The sequence below is a fragment of the Lissotriton vulgaris genome, chromosome 12, assembly GCF_964263255.1.
Source record: "Lissotriton vulgaris chromosome 12, aLisVul1.2, whole genome shotgun sequence".
NCBI classification, from domain to species: Eukaryota; Metazoa; Chordata; class Amphibia; order Caudata; family Salamandridae; genus Lissotriton; species Lissotriton vulgaris.
In genome coordinates, this window is record NC_141700.1 from 799,364,116 (window position 1) to 799,386,029 (window position 21,914).

The following is a 21,914-nucleotide window of genomic DNA, read 5'->3' on the forward strand; positions in this document are numbered from 1 at the left end:
GCACTCCTCCCACACCCCCGCTCCGCCCCCTCACTCTCTCTGCCCGCCCGCTCTCCACTCTATCAGGCAGCCAGCCGCACTCCTCCCACACCCCCGCTCCGCCCCCTCACTCTCTCTGCCCGCCCGCTCGCCCCTACTGTGAAACCTAACCAATCGCCGTGTCGCATACAAGATGTGTGTTCACAACGATTCCCTTACCATTGGCTAGGCAACTCGCTGTTTGTACACTTCACCACATATTAAACATTTCCCTCCCTCCGCTAGATCCTTTTGTGGCCTTGGCGGTATTTTCACACATTTTTTACACAGCATTTGCACATTCCTTATAAACCGTTTTAATGCTCGTAGTAAATATATGCTCTACAATCTCATGGTGATGTAACTATTATTGGAGCATTCCCCTGCCCAATAGAACCAATACTGACACTCAGGCTAATTAACTCCACTCTGTAATGGATGCCGCCGTAACTCAAGCTTCACATGTGATCGGGTACACAACTTACTCCGGTCACATGATGCTCACGCTCATTTAATGGCCGCCACCACAACATTCGGGCACCCCCCGGACCCGGCAGTGGGGGTAGGTCGTAATGAGCCACACAGGACTACGATACGTAAGTAAACTGTGCGCCCCACTTGATACAGATTTTTTAAGGTGAGGATTGGCCCGCGAATGCACGCCCAACATGTTTCAGGTTTCGATGCGGTTGTCTGGAACATCACTGCAGAGAACGCACGCAGACCAGCTGGCCCGCTATAAGATACAGGTTCTTTAAGCACTACCGGCATAGTCGCCTCTACTGAGGCTGCAACGATACCATGTATTAATGGCACTTCTAGAGACACGGGCGCGAGTTGCTACCGCACCATACCGCCAGTGTGGCCAACTACGAGACGCTTTAGCGAGCTCTTGCGAGTATACAATCGAGGACAGCCTCTGTAGTACTTGTTAGACACCAACAACTTGCCGCCTGCCCTGTCGTCCACCTAGACGCCACAAGCCAGGTCAGAGGGATATACCGGTGGGAGTGTCTTCGCATACACATAATCTGCGGCCATATAATCAGATTGTGACACGCACAGCTAGCACCGCCACATGACAACCGGTTCCCTCAATAAGAGCCTAACCATGCCGGACTCGCCCGATAATGTACATTGTTATAGAAACATACGAGCAGCATACCCTCAGCCAAGTGCCATTTTTAGAGCAATTTTTTTAGAGTAATCCTTCATAACCTTTTCAGGTTACTCAGTCAAAGGTCGCTCTCATTAAACAATTCATTGGGGCGATGTTTCCCGAAACCTCCAGCTAGCTTACACACACAAGGTGGAGATAACACTAGACTGCATCATATCGGATTCTTTACTCCCCTTTCTACATAGCTCCATTTTTAAGGGAGACCTAGCCTGATGTGTTGACTGCCAGGAACTGTTGATACCTGGATCATTGAGACCATTAGGTGAGTCTCGCACTATTTATTGTCTGCTGTTTTTAAGGTTTTAAGCCATGTTTTTTCACAAGGGGCTTGGATAATCACCCTAGCTCACTTTAGGCACTAAGCCATCACGGTTTCCAGTACCTGCTTTATTCTTATTGATACACTTGTACAGTCACTATCGAATTTTATGAAGTAATTTGGCATTCAGTGTTTGGATACGTATACCTGTAATATGTACTACAATTTGTTTTCCCCTTACAGGCATTTCCAGCGCACCACAGGTATACTTAGTCTTTAGCACTGTTCTAATAATGTCTGAGTTGCACAACACTAGCTACTGATGAACACAAATACCTCACCCTCACCCTCACTCTCACTCTCACTCACCCTCACTCTCACTCACCCTCAACACCTCACCCTCACTCACCCTCACCCTCACTCACCCTCAACACCTCACCCTCACACAGTGCAATAGGTCTCAGACCATTTCAGTTAGAGCTTTTAGAAATGTTTATGGCTTTTTTTATTTGTAATTCTTTAGCATTGGCTACAGGAAACAAAAATGCTAAACATTTACCAAAAAAACCCATAAACAATTCTAAAAGCACTAACTCTAATGCTGCGAGACCTATTGCATTTCCAATGCTTGTTATTTCCATACAGTCTGTGAGATAAACTTGGTGTAGTGTTTTTTAATAACTCTTTGGGGACAGATAGAAAAAAATCCCCAAATCGCACAAAGTTTAATCAAGTGGTGAAAGTAGGATGAGAAAACGGGCATCTGTCTATGGGGTCCTCGTGCAGCCTTACACCTCCATCCTTTTACGCAGTGCTCCACTCTCTAGTCTGGCGGCCACTGGACACCAGCGATCCAAAATTAGGCAATCAAACAACACCTGGTCCTAAGAGAGACCGACTCAACATGTGGTTGGCAGTTCAGCACCATGAACACTGTTCTTGTCCCAGTCCGTCGTGTGATCCCGCAATGATACATTCACTCCCCACACCCCCCATATTCACACACCTTCATTACACCTCAGGTCTACGGACACGTCAGGAGGGGCCTGGGCTTTCCCTTCTGTACACATACATGTCATACCATTCTTAAGAGATGCCTGCAGAATCCCAGGTCCTGCCTGTCCTCAGGTGCCACAGGCCACCTACAGCTCTCTGGGACAGGCCTGCTGGATTCCTATGTTTGCTCCACTTCAGGCCTTGTTCTCTGTCATCTCTGACTCTTCCTTCTCTCCATCTCTCTGACACAGGATGGCCGCCACCGTCTTTGTGCAGCCGCTGGACTTGGTGAAGAACCGCATGCAGCTCAGCGGGGAAGGCGCAAAGGTGAGGGAGTACAAGACCAGCTTCCACGCGGTGGGCAGCATCCTGCGGAACGAGGGGCTGCGTGGCATTTACACCGGGTAAGACGAGCTCTGGCAAACATAGGGCAGAGGGAATCCTCCTCAACAAGAACCCCCACAATGCTTATTGATGTTCATTCAGAGAGATGTATCGGACTGGTACCTTCTGGGGTCTTTAAAACAAAATATTCACACAAACTGGAGTGTACTTTTACTGTGTCTGGTCTTGTTGGGGGGTGGTTCTAACATGACTTTTGCAAAGTACTCTGAAAACAGACTATGCCTAGACATACCATCTCCGCTTTTTACAGAGGTCAGCCGTCATATGCCTCTAAAGACATAGCGGTTGACCGAGGTGGTCAGCCTGGTGTGTTGTGGTGAGCTGTCGATGTGCCAATGTTCAAATGATATGATTCTGTGGGAGAATGAGCCGTGCTCAATGCGGTGGCCTCGCCTGGGGGCAGCCTGGAGGCAACATCCCCAAGAGAACGCTGATGGGTTCAGTCACAGAAAATGCCAAGAGCAGTTTTTCCTAATCCATTGGTTGCAAGATGTCTTTTGGTGAGTCGGGGAGGAAGGGCCACGCCGGGGCCGGGATTGTTTTGCCCTTCATTTCTCAAAAACTAGTGAACTGATTTACACCAAATCACAAAAAGCACAATCTGCAGACTAAGATCTAGCTACCAGCCACATTTGTGTAATTCCTTTCAGCAGTTTTTGCTCTAGCTTTGTCTAAGGAAGTCTATGGTAAATGCATTGGGATTTTGCATTTTGGGGCCCCCTGTTTTTCTCGGCACCTGCTTGATGGGTCACCCCAAAACGTTCCAGAAAGGAGCTGGGGCGGATGAACTATTTTTCCGTGAAGTTTTTTGAAGATTCGTCAAACATGGGCAAAGTTATTAGCAAACCAAAAAACACACTTTTTATGGAAAAGCAGACTGGTTATTTATGTATGTATATGTGTGTGTGTGTGGCTGTGTGTATAAATATAATATATAATCTATCTAGAGGCGGCGTACTAAATATATTCACAGTGTTATGAGTCACGTGGCAAGTTCCTGTGTCTTGTGCCTAGAGGTTAGGGTTTGATTGTGTTTGCTCCCACATGGCACTGCTTGCTGTACCCTGTTCTTCCTTTACTGACTGGACTGCTCCTTCTCAGGCTCTCAGCAGGTTTACTGCGGCAGGCCACTTACACCACTACACGCCTGGGTATCTACACCATCCTGTTTGAGAAGCTCACCAAGGCAGATGGCACTCCGCCCAACTTTCTCATGAAGGCATTGATTGGCATGACCGCAGGTGCCACTGGGGCCTTTGTGGGCACTCCAGCAGAAGTGGCACTCATTCGGATGACCTCAGATGGCAGGTGGGTTACTTGTTGTTCTTAAGGGTGTTGCACAACATGTGTAGGACTAGGAAGGTGTGTGACCAGACGTCCCTGAAAGACGCATCAAGTATTGTTCAGAAGTGGTATTCCGGAGTTTATTTTACCTCTTTGATTGCCCTGGCCAAGCATGAGATGATGGGGGTGGGTCTCCCAGGTCGTATGGTGTGTACCATGGGTTGACTGTGGCCTTTGGATAAGATAAATGCAGAGAAGAATACGGATGTTCGTGATCCCTGCTTTCGACAGTGTGCATCCATGCATGACGTGGCAGAGGATATGTGATGGAATCACGTATGCTTATTTTAAGGGGTTCTATACAGAGGTTCTCGTAGGGAGCTATCACAGTATCATAAGTATTCCAAATCGTATAATTCTCATAGATTCTGTTCCATTGTCATTTCTTTTTTCAAGCTTTTCTTAACATTCATTATACAAATAATCCACATCCCTGTATAATTCTTCAATGATTCTCAACCATCACAGTTATTCAGACTTTCAGCCAACATGTGTTTTGCGCGGTGCAAGAGAAAGAGAACTCCTTAGTGGGGACGTTGTCCAAGATGCAGAGGTCTGTTGAGTCCCTCCATGTGCTCCGCGGGATGCTCAGGATCTTGAGAGAACCTCAGCTATCCGGTGAAGGCTAGAGTTATGATCCCCTGGGAGGAAAAGAAGTATAAAGCAGCTCTCGACAACCTGGTGTACGTCGGGGGCCAGGCCCCACCTGACTCCCTGGGGGTCTTACCTTCAGTAAAAGAGCCTCCGCGACAACAGATGCCCCCCCCATCTGCCCCCCACAGACGAGCAGAGTAAGAAGATCCATGCAGCTGGTAAGCTGTGGTTTTGGGGCTGGACACACAATGGAGAATCAAGCATTTTTTCAGGGGACGCCCCATGTACACCTCATCAGTGGAAGGAGCTGGAGGCGCTAGTCACCCCCCCCCCCCGCCCCCCTCCCGGCCCATCGCAAGACTGAACTGGAGGCAGGATCTTTTCAAACGCTAATGTCAGATATGTGCTGGCCTCAGCCGATATTGCCTCATCTGAGTTGAACCTCCGTGTCCTGCCATAGAGGTCTCTGGCTTTAGGCCATATCTGAGCATCTGCTTAAGGTGCCCTTAGTTGGGGAGCATCTGATGAGCCCGCAAGTCGATCTGAAGCTAGAAAAAGTGAAGAACATACAGGCTGCCAAAGTGATGGGTTCCTTACAGGCTTCAACACCTAGGTCTGCGTTCTGTACGCAGTAGGCCAGAGGCAGGGCAAAGCCATCTATACCTCCTCCAAGCCTGGTATTTCCAGCAACAGCCCTTTCAGGACTCTCAAGCCCTGAGGTAGTGGTGGATGCAGTGGTAATGGGAGAGTAAAAGGGAGAGGTTGTTCCAGCAGGGGTGTTTCCGTCTCTAAGCAGTACCTCTTCTGCCATTCTTCAGATCACACAACAGCTGTCGAGGAAAAGCTGAGGCTCAAACTGGTGCTTTTGGTGGTACAACAGAGGCATTGCCTGGAGGTCAACGCCAGCAAACATGCCACCCCACTAACACATCCACAGTTGTGAGCATCTTCGACTGCTCAAGGAGGAATGCGAGCATCCGGATCCATAGGTGCTCGAACTGGTGGCCCCATACCAGCGCGGGGAAAGTCTATTCACTGTACTACTTGATCCCCAAAAAGGAAGGGGCTCTGTGGTCACTCCTAGAGCTCAGGCCACTAAACCACTATATCTTGTTAGAGCACTTTCACTCGATTGCCTTCAGGACATTATCCTGCTGCGCCAAAAAGGTGACTGCATGGCGGCTCACGCCCTCTACGATGCCTACATTCACACCCCCCTACATCTAGCACTCCGTGGCTACCTCTGCTTTGTAACAAATGGACAACACAACCGGTTCAGAGTCCTTTCCTTCGGGGTCACTATGGCCGGAGGGTGTTTACCGAATGTCTAGCAGTAGTGAGTGCACACAAGCATTATTCACGTCTTCCCTTGCATACAGAGTTGGCTGCTCAAAACCAAGAAAGTCCCCCCTCCAGCCACGACAGGTTGACCCTTTTCTATGGTCTGCTCTAAATGATGTCTCGACGAGAGCCAAGAGAAAATGATAGCATTTCAAAAGCTGCTGCCTCTTTCCGACGTGATGTCCTCTCATTGTAGGAACAGTAATGAGACTCTTGGGGATGATGGCTTCATGCATTGCAATAGGCTTCACTTGCGCCCCCTGCAGGAGTGTCTAGCGAGGCAATGGCCACAAGCAGAGGGTCATTTGGACGATCTAACGTTAGAATCCAGGACTCAGTGCACCCTCCTATTGGTTTTTTTTTTTTTTTTTTTTTTGGTGTAAGACATTTATTATGAAAAATGAGTCAGATGATTACACTGCGTCACGCCAACAACCCGGAGGCAGGCCGCTATGAAGTTTACACATCATCTACTTCAGTAAAGCAGTCAGTTGGAACTTAGCGTTGCGGAACTCCGAGCTTCCAGCAGGATTCATAATACAGTAATGAGTGGTATGTGAGCAATGTAACCTCAGCACGTTAAGTGGTCTTACTTTTTTCAGTGCAGAAGACAGATGACCGTAACATGAGGTGTTGTGGCTGTATCGGGCCGATCAGCAGCCCTCAGCTTTCGAAACAGCATGTGAGAATGGTATATCCAGCTGCACTGTTTTCACCCAACCTTCCCCAACAAACAAAAGGAAACGTAAACAACATAACATTGGTGCAATGACAGAGAATCAGCCACGCAGCGCCCCACACAGTTACGGGGCCGCGTGTTCCTGCGCCGGACGACTATCAGTGGATGGCGAACCGTGGCAGTGGTGGAGGCGTGGCAGGTATCAAGCCTCCTTGGTGAAGGTGGAGTGGGGGGGGGGGGAAAGTAGGGGGGAGGAAAATGATGTCGGAGCAGGGCAATTAACCGGGCCAAATGATCCCAGGGGAGGCAGTTGGAACAGGACACGCAGCGCGTGCTAAGTCAAAAAGGGACAGCAGGTTAAGCGTTCTCTACGGCCAGGGCAAGCCAGCGCCGGGCTTGATCAACAGAGTCACAACAGTTCGAGTCCGCGTCCAAATCATTCAGCCCATATCATCCGAAACACCCACATCAGGTGAACCTCCAGATATGACCGACACCGCACGCTCTCTTGTCCATTGCAGAAATGGATCCCAAATGTCATTCGGTCTAGAGGCAGTGGGCATAGTGTCCCAGTATTGAGTTAGTTGTGCGTGTCCATAAGTGACATCCCCAATCCACCCAGTGAACAATGGAAGTGCTTTCCTGCCCCAGTGTAGTGAAATCTGTTGTTTAGCATAGAGGAGGAGGAGTGCATGTAACTTCCTGTCACAAGGTTCAGTGTCTTTGACATAGCCCAACAGGCCTAGGAGCGGTGAAGGTGTGTCATTTCTGTTTAAGATTTGGTTGATAGCTGTGAAGATGTCTGCCCAGTATTCGTGCAGTTTGGGGCAGCTCCATGCCACATGTATGAAGGATGCATCTTCCCCCCGCACTTCCAACAGGACGTGTCCGTGCGAATGCCCATGCGATGGAGCAGCATTGGTGTGCGGTAGTACCGGTGCAAGAATTTGAAGTGTATGAGTCGCAGCCGATAGTTCGGAGACAGTGCCGTTAGTTGTTTACAAGGAGAAACTGGGGGGAGGCTTGGGCCCTGTCACTGACCGGCCTAGGCCACTATCAATTTGAACAACAAAACAATGACCGGACAGTATTCGTTTGACATCAAAGTACACAACCCTAATGTAATGAATCACTGGGTTGGACAACCATTTGTATTGATTGACTTATTTTTTTATAAAATGTTTTTGCATAAATATTTTTAGCATCAAAAGTTACATCACAACATTACATATATTTACAAACAACACATTCTGTGAACTCAACAAAAGATCAGAACATTACAAAACACAAAAAAATTGTCATCATTAATAACAAAGACAACTGTGAAAAGGCCTCAAATTAAGGTATTTAACAGCCTCAGTCTCCCATCGTAGAGGGTAGTCTGCAGCTGGCCGACTAGTCTCATCTGTCAGCGGGAAGGCCACAGATTTGGACCAATTTATGGATACTCCCGCCAGGCCCTCAAACCTCACGAATTCTCGGAGCAACGGGTTCATGTTGTCTTTGGGGTTGACGATGTACAACGTCACATCGTCAGCATATAACGAGATCAGTAAGCTCCGAGAGCTGAACCCGATACCCCTCGCGGTGTGGTGTTGTCGTAACCTAGCCGCAAGCGGCTCCATCGCAATGGCAAATAGGAGGGGGGACAGTGGGCACCCTTGTCTGGTTCCTCTAGATATATCGAAAGGTCTAGAGACAAGGCCATTTACGCACACTCTGGCTCTGGGTCCAGTGTACAGCAATTTTATTAGAGTAATGAAATTACGACTGAATCCCATTCTTTCCAATATTCTAAATAAATACGGCCATTCCAAAGAGTCAAACGCTTTAGTGGCATCCAAGAACACCACTGCCGCCTGCATAGATGGATGTAGGTAATGAAGGATCGAGAAAATAGTTCTGAGGTTATGTGACGTGGCCCGGCCGGGGATGAATCCGGACTGGTCAGGCAGTGCAATAAGCGGCAACATCGGTTGCAGTTTGTCCGCAATTATTTTAGCATAAATTTTAGCGTCTACATTAATTAGGGAGAGGGGCCTGTAGGAGTCAAGGAACATCTCATCTTTGTCAGGTTTTAAGAGCGTAATTATTAAGGCTTCATGCATGGAATCTGGCAGTGAGTTTAATTCAAGAGCCTCCACAAACACAGAGTGCAGTTTCGGCGCCAGTTCATCTACATAAGTTTTGTAAAAGGACGTTGTCAGGCCATCAGGTCCTGGGGCTTTGTTCGCCGGCATGCTTTTGATCACCTGAGCAATATCCTGGACGGTAACAGGCAGGTCCATGTACTGTCTGTGGTTGTTATTAAACCAAACTAGGGCAATGGAATCCAGAAAGCTGTCTAAAGAGGCCGGGGCAGTGGGCTGTTTGAAGGCGTATAGGGACGCATAAAAGTCAGTGAAAGCACGTAACACGGCTTCCTGGCCTACGGCCAAAGACCCCTCCATGTCATGAATGGCGTGGATGTGGTGTGATTGTTTGCGAGGAGCTATCAACCTGGTAAGTGTCCTGCTGGGCCTATCACCCTCTCCGTACCTGCGGCCCCCTCAGCCTGCCTCCCCAGAAACCGCACCTCGCGCTCTGCTTCCTCCTGAAAGGCAAGCAGTTTCGTCTTCATGTCACCAGCAAGTGCTAAAGTCGGGTCAAGGCTAAAGGCCGCATCTAGCCCCCTCAACTCCCCTTCCAGTTTCGCCAGCGTGTCACGAATCGTTCGCAGCACACCCGCCCGTCTCGCTATGCACTGGCCTCTGATCACCGCCTTAAAGGCATCCCATTCAATGGCTTCTGAGGTGCCGGAGCCTGTATTCTCAGCAAAGTATTTAATGATATCATCTCTTATCTCCTCAACGAATACTGGGTCTGTTAGTGCGTGTGGGGGTAATCGCCATGTAAATACCCTGTTAATGGTGTCGGGTAGGCGTAGCTCAAGCTCACAAGGGGCGTGGTCTGATAGTGATCTAGCTTGTATTTCGACCTTTGTCACCCATGTCGCAACCTCAGGAGACACCAACCAGAAGTCCAATCTGGACCAAGCCGCTTTATGACATGTGTAACAGGTCCCCATTCTCACATTCGGATGACGAACTCTCCACACATCCGCCAGCAATCCCTCACCCATCACATCGCGGACGGCCTGGCGCGCTCTTGCATGCATAGGTCTACTCACACCTTGTCTGTCCATATGGTCATCCATAACAACATTAAAATCACCTCCTAGCACAACTGATGGGCAGTCAAGCAGCGCGATCTGCGCCCATACATCCCTAAAGAAGTCGGGGTCGTCTACATTTGGACCGTAAATTGCAGCCAGCACTACAGGTCGCCCCTGCAGGGAACCATGTAAGATTACGTATCTGCCATCCACGTCTTGCATGTGAGCATGTTCCCGCCAATCCAGCCCCCTGCGTACAAGTATAGCCACCCCTCTTGCATAATTAGAGTAAATGGCAGAATACACATCCGACCATCTGGAGTTTTTCAATCTGGGTGAAGGGGTTGTATTAATATGAGTCTCTTGCAGAAAGCAAATGTCTACGTTATGTCTGGCCAACGTGCCATGCATTAGTCTGGCTTTCTTGTAGTCCCCGAGGCCTCTGATGTTCCAGGTCCATAGTTTAATCCCTCCCATGTCTAAGGTACTGTAAATGTAGGATCATCCGCATCCCGGCCCACCCCCCAGTGTCACAATGTCCTTCACACCTCCCTGCCACTAATCTCGCGCATAAAAATGAAAACTTAGCAAAAGGCACATTGCACCATGTCATAACAAAGAATAACAATTCAACAAACCCCCCCCCCCCCCCCCCCCCCCCCATTTCCCTCCACCCTCAGCAACCTCCCAATTAGGTCGTGATATACCCCGTAGTAAGGCACGCAAGGCGTGACATAAAACCAACAGCGAAAACAATGGGAGGTACCCCATGGGGCGTGGTGCTTACACCCCCGTGTGAACGGGGTGGCTACAGTTAGGTATAAGGTTCCATGGGCTCTACGAATCCCCCGCCCTGGGGTCACTTGGTCTTATCATTTCCAATAGTCGCATAGGCATTAGGGCACCATGAAGCGCATCCGGAAGCCCGGGGACGAGACATGTCCTTACCCCTCTCGTTCCTAGGTTAAGTGTAACAGCATTGATCGTGAGGAGTCATCGTGAACCCATGTAGGACGTGAGGGGGCAAACTTACATAGTCTCAAACCGCACATCAGAAGTCCATTTAGTCATTGTCGCTTAGCTGTTCTGCAGTATCCTCGTGTCTGGGCGACCTTCTCCTGGCTCCCGTACCGCCGATGTGTTTGGCGAACTTGAGCGCCGACTTCGCATCAGTGAAAAAGTGGGTAGTGTTATCATGGAGTACCTTCAATTTTGCCGGGTACAGCAGGGAGTACGGCACACCTGCCTGCAGCAATAGTTTCTTCGCCGGGAGGAATTTCTTACGGGCCGCCTGCACCAGAGGGGTGAAGTCCGGATAAAAGGAAATGTTGTTTCCCTTATGGGTGATTTTGCCCTTCTCTCTCGCCAGTCGTAATATGTTATGTTATGTTATTTATTTTTTGTATAGCGCACGGATGCCGCAGCCAAGAGGCGTCCCGGCGCTTGGAGAATTGGATAACACAACACATCAGAGAAGGCAAGAAGACAAGACTAAACTGTGGAAAAGAGGAAGGTCTTCAAAGCCTTCCTAAAAAGAAGCAAGTCAGAGATTGAACGGAGAGGAGCTGGCAGAGAGTTCCAGAGGGCAGCCGTCAGCACTGAGAACGAGCGTCCACCCATTCTAGCTCGTTTAAAACGCGGCACAATGGCGAGGTTCAATCCAGCAGAGCGAAAAGTTCTAGCAGGGACATAGTGCAGGATAGTCTGTGAAAGGATAGGAGGGGAAGCTAGTTTAAGAATTTTAAAAGTTAAGCAGAGGGCTTTAAACTTAACTCTTTGCTCAATCGGTAGCCAGTGGAGATTCTGGATAGTTCGACGAGCTGAGACAAATTTCGGGAGGCCGACAAGCATCCTGGCCGCCGCATTTTGGACCCTCTGAAGGCGGGATAGTTCGGCCTGATTTAAACCCAAAAACAGAGAGTTGGCGTAGTCCAATCTGGTAAGAACCAGAGCTTGGACTATAATCTGTCTTGTCTCAGCATCAAAAAACTTAAAAATAGGTCTCAGACACTGCAGAGTACCTAGACATACGCCAGCCACACGTTTAGCATGGGAGGTGAAAGAAAGCTTATCATCAAACCACACCCTAGGTTTCTGACTTCACTCACGGGGGTGGGAGCAGGGCCAAGATCAGAAGGCCACCATTGATCTCCCCATAGCCCACTTTCCTTACCAAAAATAATGACCTCGGTCTTAGAGGCATTAAGTTGAAGTCGGTTGTTCGCCATCCAGCCAGAAACAGCTTTTAACGCTGACTGGAAAGTGGGGGCGTCCATGTTAGAGTCACCATTAAGTGCCACCGCCAGCTGCGTGTCATCGGCGTATGACACTAAGGAAAGACCAAAACTATGGGCTACCTCCGCCAAAGGCTGAACATATAAATTAAATAAAGTGGGGCTAAGAGCCGAACCTTGGGGAACGCCCTGAAGTATAGGTCGTGAAGCAGAGACAAAAGGAGGTGTAGACACCTTGAAACCTCGATCCTTAAGAAAGGAGCGGAACCACTCAAGTGCCATCTCTCCAACTCCAACCTCCATCAGACGATGTAAAAGAATCTGATGGGACACCGTATCAAAGGCGGCACTAAGATCCAAAAGTATCAGTGCCGCCGTCTGACCCTGATCCAACATCTTCCTGATGTGCTCCACCACAGCCAAGAGAGCTGTTTCGGTGCTATGACCTGCACGGAATCCGTTCTGGGAATTATCCAGTAGATTCGCTTCTTGCAGGTGAGATGATAGAATACGATTAGCATGCGCTTCCGCTAGTTTGGCTGGCCAAGGAAGAAGGGAAATGGGTCGATAGTGTTCTGGCTTAGTCGGATCGAGGGCAGGTTTAAGGATCGGAATGACCATCGCCTGTTTCCAAGCCTTGGGAACACTGTCCGTACTAAAGGACAGATTGATAAGATCATGCAGGGCAGGATAACAGCATTCGGCAAATTCCCGGAATTGAGCGGGTCGCATGGGATCGTCCGGAGAACCGGATTTGACTTTTGTCGTCAAAGCTAAAAACTCATCCCGAGTCGGACTAGGGATAGTTAACAGTGGTTTGAGAACCGAAGATGTAGACATATTCTCCCTGATGGGAAGCTGAGAAAATGATCTGTAAATGGCCTCCACCTTTTCTACAAAAAACGAGGCTAGATCCTCGCAGTGTGCCATGGAGGGTTCAATAGTAGCAATGTCCGTCCTCTTGCTTGTAAGGTCCTTACACACCCTGAAGATGACCTTGGTGGGGTTTGTACTATTCTTAATCTCCTGAGCGTAAAAAGCAGCCCTAGCTGCACATATGGCCCGATGATACACTCTAGTGCAGGCCCTGTAGGCCGCCTTGAGGTCAGTATCATAAGTTTTACGCCATGCGCGTTCTGCTTTTTTACAGGAGGCTTTAAGTATTTTGAGAGATTTATCATACCAAGGGCTAGAAGGACTGGATGTAGTCTTACTCCACTTGGCCGGAATGAGCATATCTAGTGACTGATTGAGCCATATCAAGTCTCTGTCCTGGTAATTGATCAATTTAGCGAGGATGGGCCGAGGTGTAGCCCCTGGCGGCGGTTTCTTCCCCAGCGATCTGTGCGCCCTCTCGACCGTGAATACTGAGGACAAGTGTGGGTCGAACAGTTCATGCAATAGGTCTGCCACATACTTCTCCATCTTGTCAATGTTTGTTGACTCCGGAATTCCCGTTATGCGTATATTGGATCTACGGGAACGCGCCTCCAAATCATCTGACTTGGCTCGCAAAATGTCCAGCTCCCGTTCCAGTGATGTAATATGTTGCTTGGCCTGCTGCTGGAATTCGCAGCATTCAGTTTGCCTGTTTTCTAAGCAGTCCAGCCGAGTCTCATGTACGTCAACCTTTGATTTCACAGATTCTAGCTGCGCAGACATGGCGTCAAGTTTGGTGTCAATACTTTTCAGGCTGGACCTCACCTCCATGATGATCGCACCAAAGTCTATATCCGCCGGTGTCCCTTGCGACGACGCCATGTCGCCTCCCGCCTCTGGAGCCGGGGTCTTCGGAGTGATGTAAATAATTAATTTACTCTCTTAATTTCTAGACAGGTAAGTACTTAATCAATAATAACTCAATCGGAAAGAAGGAAAACAGAGTCCGTGGTGTAAGAGTTTCTAAGGGTTTTATTCCTCATAAAGGAATCAGGATATCATGTTCTGACCACCACACAGGATGTCAGAAGGGATAGATGAGCGCGCCGTCGTTTATTGACAATACATAGCTTATATACTTGATTTACATCATAATGTTCAATGTAAGAGGCGTAACAGCTGAGAGAAGACAAGATAACAGTATACACGTGGTGCTAGTACATCATCAAGAGGCGTAAACTAGGCGTGTGTGCTAGAAACGTCACTGATAGGTGACGCAAGTGGGTGGCACCAAGGGGTGGTGCTAACAGAATGTTGCAATGTCAGCAGAAATCGGAAGCTTGGATGCGCGCGCAGCTGCATGACGTGTGATAGACGGGGTGCAGGGGACTTGACATTTACACTGACGGAAAGAGACAGAAGTCTGGCATGTCAGATCAACTTGTGCTTCTATCATATCTGATATCTGATGTTTAGGAACTAAGCTATCTGGGCAGAAAGGTCTCTAGAGCAGAAGCTATTCTATACTTGCTGTGAGTGCGTGTATAAGCGCCTGAGTGTCTGTATGAGAAGCGTGGGGGCATGGGGCCTTCCATGGAAGCATGGCAACAGAGGCTATGAATTACTTGCATAAAGACAGGTCGGCCCTTTAGCCCTGTAGCTGAGGAAGGATGTTTACTGAAGCTAGCAGGCTGGAATGTATCTTCGGGGAGGAAAACAGATAACTCGAAGGTTATAGTCAATCTTGGCAGGCAGCAGGCTGAGCTGAGCACGGAGGGCCGCGCTAGAAGTAAGTCAGAGTTCACGGGTACGGGGGCTGCTTGGGCAGAGGCCCTCGCAGTCAGAAGCCAGAAAAGAGGCTCGGTGGCAGAGATTCAGGGCCTACTTTCAGCCAGGCTGAAAAACGTAGGAGTACACTTCAAAAAGACGTTGGCATAGCATACTTAGGAACGGACCATCAAACCCATTCATGGTGGGTCTGAAAGAGGACAAGTTAACGTTGGACGCAAATGTATTTGCGTCTTCATAGCTGGTACAGGAGGGAAGTTACATGCACTTTTAACTCGTACATGGAGTCGGTGGGGTACTCGCTAGGGAACACAACATGACCATAAAATTTATATTACCTCATTCCCTCCTTGTTCCCTACGGACCCTTCATGATATATCGATCCTCATAAATCGATCAGTTTGTTCTTGTAACATTATATGTTCGTCTTTCTTTCTTTGACTGTTTGAGAGGCAACTGGAATGCTCAATGCAGGATGTGGCACACAGTCCACATATCGCTGGCCCACACTGCAGGCATAGGCAACAACTAAATACTATAACAAGGCCAATGCCTAGGAACGATAAGATCTTCCATCCCCAAGCCGTTAACGTAGTCCAGAACCAACCGGACCAAGTCCAGGTGCCTGGATTCTGATGTATCTGATTTGCAATTTTATGTAAACGGGTGATAGCTTGATAGACAGATGGTGCGTTTTGTGGAATGAAAACACAGCAACTTGACCCGATGACCTTACAAGCTCCACCTCTATCTGCCAAGATGACGTCAATCACAAGACGATTTTGAAGGACAACAGTCCGTATAGCAGACTGCTCCTCTGTTAAGTTACCTAGAGCGGAGGCAGTTTCGTTCACTACTGCTTCGAGTGTTCTCGTTAATCTGCGTATTAATTTACTGTTTTGGACAGGTCCTAGGAAGAAAAAGAATCCTTTATTGAAATCAGTGTACTGTTCCCATGCCGTTTCTGTGTAGTCGACAAGGGGAATATCTCTTTTGGGTCTATTCGGTGCTAGATTCGTATTTCTATGGTAATCAGGAGGAGCTAGGAAAACAGGTGGCAGAAGGAAGGCAATGTAACAGGTACCATCCCAATCTGGAGGCAAACGTATGTATGCGGTATGACCACAAACAAAGTAGGAATGACTGATAGCTTTAAAGGACGATTTACCATGGTCACTGAACTCGACCACAGTAGTGCATTTACTATGACCTACGTGTACTGAACCTTTCTTGCTAACACATAATTCACCTGTGACTGGTAATACTAACATATGGGGCAGAACTGGAGCAGTTTCAGATTCAACAGTGAGGATCATAAGGCTGATTGTGTAATTACCTAATCCATATACTTCATTTTCTAGATCAGTTCCTATTCGAGTGGGAAGTCCCTCTTTATCCGGATAACAGACGTTGAGCAGGACTAAGTTCAAGTTTCCCCAAACCCAGCCCCCATCGAAAACAGCAATATCAGGATCTAAAGAATTAATTATTTTAAACCATGCTCCACAGGAGCCATTGTGAGTGAATGGGTACGGAAAGAGGGGCAGAGCTCCCTTGTAATTCTGGTAGGGAGGGAGTCGGCCACATATCCAACAGTCTGTAGCATTATTTGTCTGATGGGAATGGTGTAACATACTAATAAATGTATTGTTGCGCAGCGCAAGTCTGTAAGATAGTTCATGTGCGGGAAGTTCACTAAAAGTGTGTTCAGCAGAGACATTGTAAGCAGATTGTTCACGCCTGAAAATAGGCCAGTACATAGGAAGCAGAATGCTGGCAATAATAATTAGAATACTCAGAATAAACATGATTATTAGTGTCACTATGCAGTGACTACGAAGGGATTTGCAATATGTTCTTCTCTTTTCCTCTCTCTCTCTAACTCGATCTAGGGGATACATGTCAGAAACTATTTAACCGATTCACCTAAGGGAGGACTTAAACAATTAAACTGTCTGACTTGCTAGATCGAAGCTTCATTCGGTAAAGTTCTTGAAGAGTCTTTTCTCTTTTAGGCACAGTAACGTCTTGTGCTTCAACACAGTCTTTGGTGGGGGTGGACGAGTCAGAGTCCTGTTTCAGTCCGTTTTTTAGTTCATTGCATAGTTTGATGTGACTCGTGTGGACCCACCCCTTTCTCCCCTCGATTTTCACGGCGGTCCTAGTGGTAAGCAGAACGGTCTTTGGAGACTTCCAGCGGGGCTCCAGCGGACTTTTCCGGTCGAAATTCCGGACGACTACCAGGTCACCTGGGCGGACCTCATGCGCCTTTACATCGGTGTTGTCAGGGAAGGCTGCGGCAACCTGTGAACGACATGATTGGAGTGCAGACATCAAGGAGGCAAGGTAATCTGTCAACATGTTACAATCAATATCAGTGATCTTTTTCGGAACGGGCGTCCCCCACATATTCGGCGGTCTGCCAAAGACCACTTCGTACGGGGATAGCCCTGATCTCGAGTGGGCGACCATCCTCATGTAGAATAGTGCCACGGGCAGGGCGACTATCCAGTCGACCCCTTTTTCCTGACAGATCTTGGCAAGACGGATTTTTAGTGTCTGATTATGCCTTTCTACAAGGCCAGCTGCTTCGGGATGTCGGACACAGTGGAACCTCCACTGATATCCTAGCAAGAGGGAAACTTGTCTCATCAGCTCGGACGAGAACGGCTGTCCGTTATCTGAGTACACGACACGGGGCAAACCGTACCGTGGGAAGAATTCACGAACCAACTGTCTGGCAGTGGTCGGAGCAGTGTAGTCTGGGACTGGGTATGCTTCGGTCCAGCGGGACAGAGCACAAACAATTACAAGGACATACTTAAATCCTCTACAGCTATTCATCTGGATATAATCCATCTGGAGGACTTCAAAAGGGTGATCGGGAGGATGAAATCCACCTTGCTCAACAGGGACGCTTTTACCTGGATTGAACTGACAACAGATCATGCAAGTACGCACTTTCTGTTTTGCTGCTGCTCGTAAGTGTTTGTTGTACCAGAGATTCTGTAAACTGTCTAACATGGCTTTCTCTCCAAGATGGGCAGGACTATGTGCTGTATTTATCATGACTTGAACCATTGAGTCGGGGAGAAACCATATAGATTTTCCCTTCGTCACCCAACCTTGATCTGTCTGAATCCCTCCTAGTTCAGTCCATTTCTTTATCTCCTCTGGAGTAGCATGTGTCTGGATATCAATTACATCTAGGGTGGGATCTCTAACTGCCATACACTGGGTCTGGACTATTGTCTTTGTCACATCAGTAGTCTGGGTGTAAGTCAATGCTGTATGTTTTGCTGTCTGGTCTGCCAGGTCGTTACCCTGGGAAACAGAATCTGTGACTTTAGTATGTGCCTTACACTTCATGACTGATATGCCCGAGGGCAAATGTATTGCTTCTAACAGTGCTTGAATAAGGGGGCCATGTTGTATCTTGGCCCCATGGGAAGTCAGAAAACCTCGTTCTTGCCAGAGGACTCCGAAGTCGTGTACAACTCCGAAGGCATAGCGGGAATCTGTGTATATGTTAACATTTCTGTTCTTGGCTAGAATACAAGCTCGGGTCAGAGCGATGAGCTCTGCTGCTTGAGCAGACAGGGTGTCAATACGATGTGTTTCTTTAATTTCAGTTTCAGTGGTCACGGCGTACGCGGCCACTAATTCTCCTGTACTTGTTCTCATGCATGAACCGTCCACATAAAGTGTCAGGTCTGGATTTGTCAATGGGACATCTGTTAAGTCTCGTCTAGGCTTAGTTACTGCATTAATTATTTCTATACAATCATGCGGAGCTGGATCTGTCATAACTGTAGGTAACAGTGTTGCGGGGTTCAGGATGCTGCAACGTCTGATTTCTATGTGTGGCTGGAATAGTGTTAATTCATAACCTGTCAGTCGTGCTATAGTTAAGTGTTGAGTCTGGGTTCTGTTTAACAAAACCTCTACAGAATGTGGTACTTGAACTGTTAACTGATGACCTAAAACAATTGAATCACTTTGTCTTATTGCTAACGCTGTTGCTGCTACTGACTTTAAGCACGCAGGGAGTGCTTGAGCTACTGAATCCAATGTACTAGAAAAATAAGCACAAGGCTTATGTGAACCTGCTTGGTCTTGAGTGAGGACAGATAACGCTGTGCCATCACGTTCTGTAACAAAAAGTGTAAACGGTTTGCTGTAACATGGTGTCGCTAAAACTGGTGCTTGGCATAAAACTTTCTTTAATTCTTCAAAAGCTTGTGTGTGTTCCTGAGTCCAAGGGAGGACAGTCGAAGTCGCTGCCTCCTGTGTCGTTAACTGGATGAGTGGTTTAGCTAGAAATGCATACTGGGGAATCCATTGTCTGCAGTACGAGGTGAGGCCTATGAAGGCCCGCACTTCCTTTTGTGTCTTGGGTTGCGGCATGTTCACAATTAACTGAATGCGATCGGGAGTGAGCTGTCTCCCCACTTTGGACAGCAAGTGACCCAAGTACACAACTTGCTGAACACAGAATTGTAGCTTCGAAGGAGACACCTTGTGTCCCTTGTCGGCCAGGAAATGTAAAACTGTCAGTGATGCTTTTTCACATTCGGGCTCACTTCGTGCGGTGATCAGCAGATCATCGACGTATTGTAGTAAAGCGGTGTTAACTGGCATTTGAATACAATCTAGTTGTCTTTTCAGTGCTTGACTATAGATGCTGGGGCTTTCTGTGAATCCTTGAGGTGCGCGCGAAAATTTGAAACTGCGTCCATTTAAACAGAATCCGAAGAGATATTGGCTCTCTGGATCAATAGGCACGCTGAAGAAGGCGTTCTTGAGATCAATTACAGTAAAGAACGTTGCTTCTGAATCAATAGCAGTCAAGAGAGATGATATATCGGGGACCACAGGATACTGTGGGATAATGCATTTATTCAATTCTCGAAGATCAATCACCAGCCGATATACTGGCGGTGCATTGGGATCAGTACGTTTAAGAATCGGAATGATGGGTGAGTTACAGATATTGGAGTCGGTCTCGACGACCACTCCTTGGGCAATGAGCTCTTCAATGATTTTCAGTAAAGCCGCTACAGCATCGGGTGGTAACTTGTATTGTCTGATTCTGGGTAATACAACACCTGCCTTGAGGGTAACGCGGTATGGTGTAATGTGCATACATCCTACATCAGTTGGGCCTTTTGCCCACAAGTAATCAGGTACATTTTTCAATCTGACGTCAAACTCACGAAGGACGTAATGACCCTTGAAATCCCGCAGAAAGAGTCTAACTCCCTCCGGGGAGCAGCATATTATAGCCCCTAGAGCCTTCAGTGTTTTAATTCCCAACAGATTTTCCGGACATGATTTTGTTAGTAACAGGTCTGTAACACGTGATAATGGACCCACAGCCAGGGGAACTGGTTCTGAGACTTCATTTACAATAGGTTGTCCTGAAAAACCAAGGGAAACATTTTGTGAGCCTGAGAGGGGTGCCCCTGGAACTTCGTCATGACTTATTGTAGTGCGACTTGCCCCTGTGTCAATTAAAAACTTTCTATCTTTCCCCAATACTTGACTGTGTACATAAGGACCTTCTTGATCTACAGGAATCTCGATAAGAGGCAAGCCACCTTCCCTCTCTAGGCTGTTTCATGTATATCGGGAATATTCGGGGTAAGCAGACTGGGCATACTGGTACATCTGTTGTGAGACTTGCTGGGTTGCAGCAATGGGCTGTGGCTGTGGTACTGCTACGGTCTGTGCTGTCTGTGCGGATGCATGCATGGGCTGTGTATTCTGTGTAGACTGATGCTGGTTATGGTCTTGTCTAGGCGGATGCGGTCTCTCTTTAGTTTTACCTGTCGCTATGTTATGTTTCAGAACTGCACATTCGTGTACGTAGTGACCTGGCTGCTTGCAATAATTGCATGTCCCTTTAACAGGAGCTGCAGCGTGACTTGTCTGGGTCGTACCTTTCCTGTGACTGTCGGATGGGACCGTCTGGGCTACTAACATTTTCATTTTCGTGTCTTTCATGCGCTTCTGTTCCTGATCTTGTTCTTCCCTAATTCTATTCTGGTGATATTGTAACATTTGTAACATCTGGGATGGCGTATTTGCTTGCCATGTACTCTCGACTTTATACACTCTATTTTTAACTAACGGTAGGGAATTCTCGACTAACTTTGATACAAAAAGATGTGGGTACGACTCGCTACTTGGCTGGAGGCCACTATTGATAATAAAACATTTCTCGAATCTTGAATAAAAGTCGCTAGTATCTTCATCATGTTTCTGTTTACAGGACGAGATTGCATCCCAATCTTCCTTTCTAGTTGTCAATAATCTGGGCAGGACCTGTACTATTAAACCTGGTAATGCTTTAGTTTTGTCCCCAAGGCCTAAACCTGGAACCCGTTTCTTTTCTTCGTCCTCTATTTCTGCCCAGGCAATCTTTGCGTCTCCCACCTCCCAGTCCTTTTCCTTTAATTTCTCGAATATACCCGTAGGCAATAATACTTTCAACATTTTCATGATATCATCATATGTGTAGTCCCCCATCAGTAACATGTCTTTGAGCTCTCTATGAAAACCTGCAGGGTCTTTATCATGGCACGGTACTAATTTCTTCATTTCTAACAGTTCTAATTTAGTTAGAGGCGTGTGTACATACACGCGTTTCAAAATTTTATCCTCACCCATAACAGGGTGCACTTCTCGCAAGGGGTTCTGACTTTCAATACCACCCCCGCACTGCATATGGTACATTTTCCTTTCTGGAGGTGGGGCGGGAACATATTCAGGACTTACAAAGGTGTCATATCTGCGTCGTTGTTCTAGAATTATTTGAACTAATTTAGTGCTTAGGCCTCTCCATCTATCCATCAGTAGTGCTTCTAGTGTCTCATGTAAGGGACCTGGATCGGAATAATGTTTTCTGTACTTAATGAGAAGGTGCTGAATCATATATATACCTGCTAATTTCTGTTCGTCGGGGGAGAGGTTCAGAAATGTCTGTGCTACGGTGTCATCATTATATATGTCTGCATTTTCGGCCCATGATACCGCTGATC

General features: G+C 47.6%; 1 protein-coding gene across 1 annotated transcript in view; it reads left to right on the top strand.

Annotated features, from left to right (window-relative positions):
- SLC25A11 (solute carrier family 25 member 11) overlaps positions 1 to 21,914 on the top strand; it is a 90,081-nt gene that overhangs the window by 25,673 nt on the left and 42,494 nt on the right. Inside the window, exons 2-3 of the mRNA XM_086946215.1 lie at positions 2,705 to 2,857; positions 3,960 to 4,166. Coding sequence (XP_086802341.1) covers positions 2,705 to 2,857; positions 3,960 to 4,166 — 360 coding nt within the window. The remainder of the gene's footprint in view (positions 1 to 2,704; positions 2,858 to 3,959; positions 4,167 to 21,914) is intronic.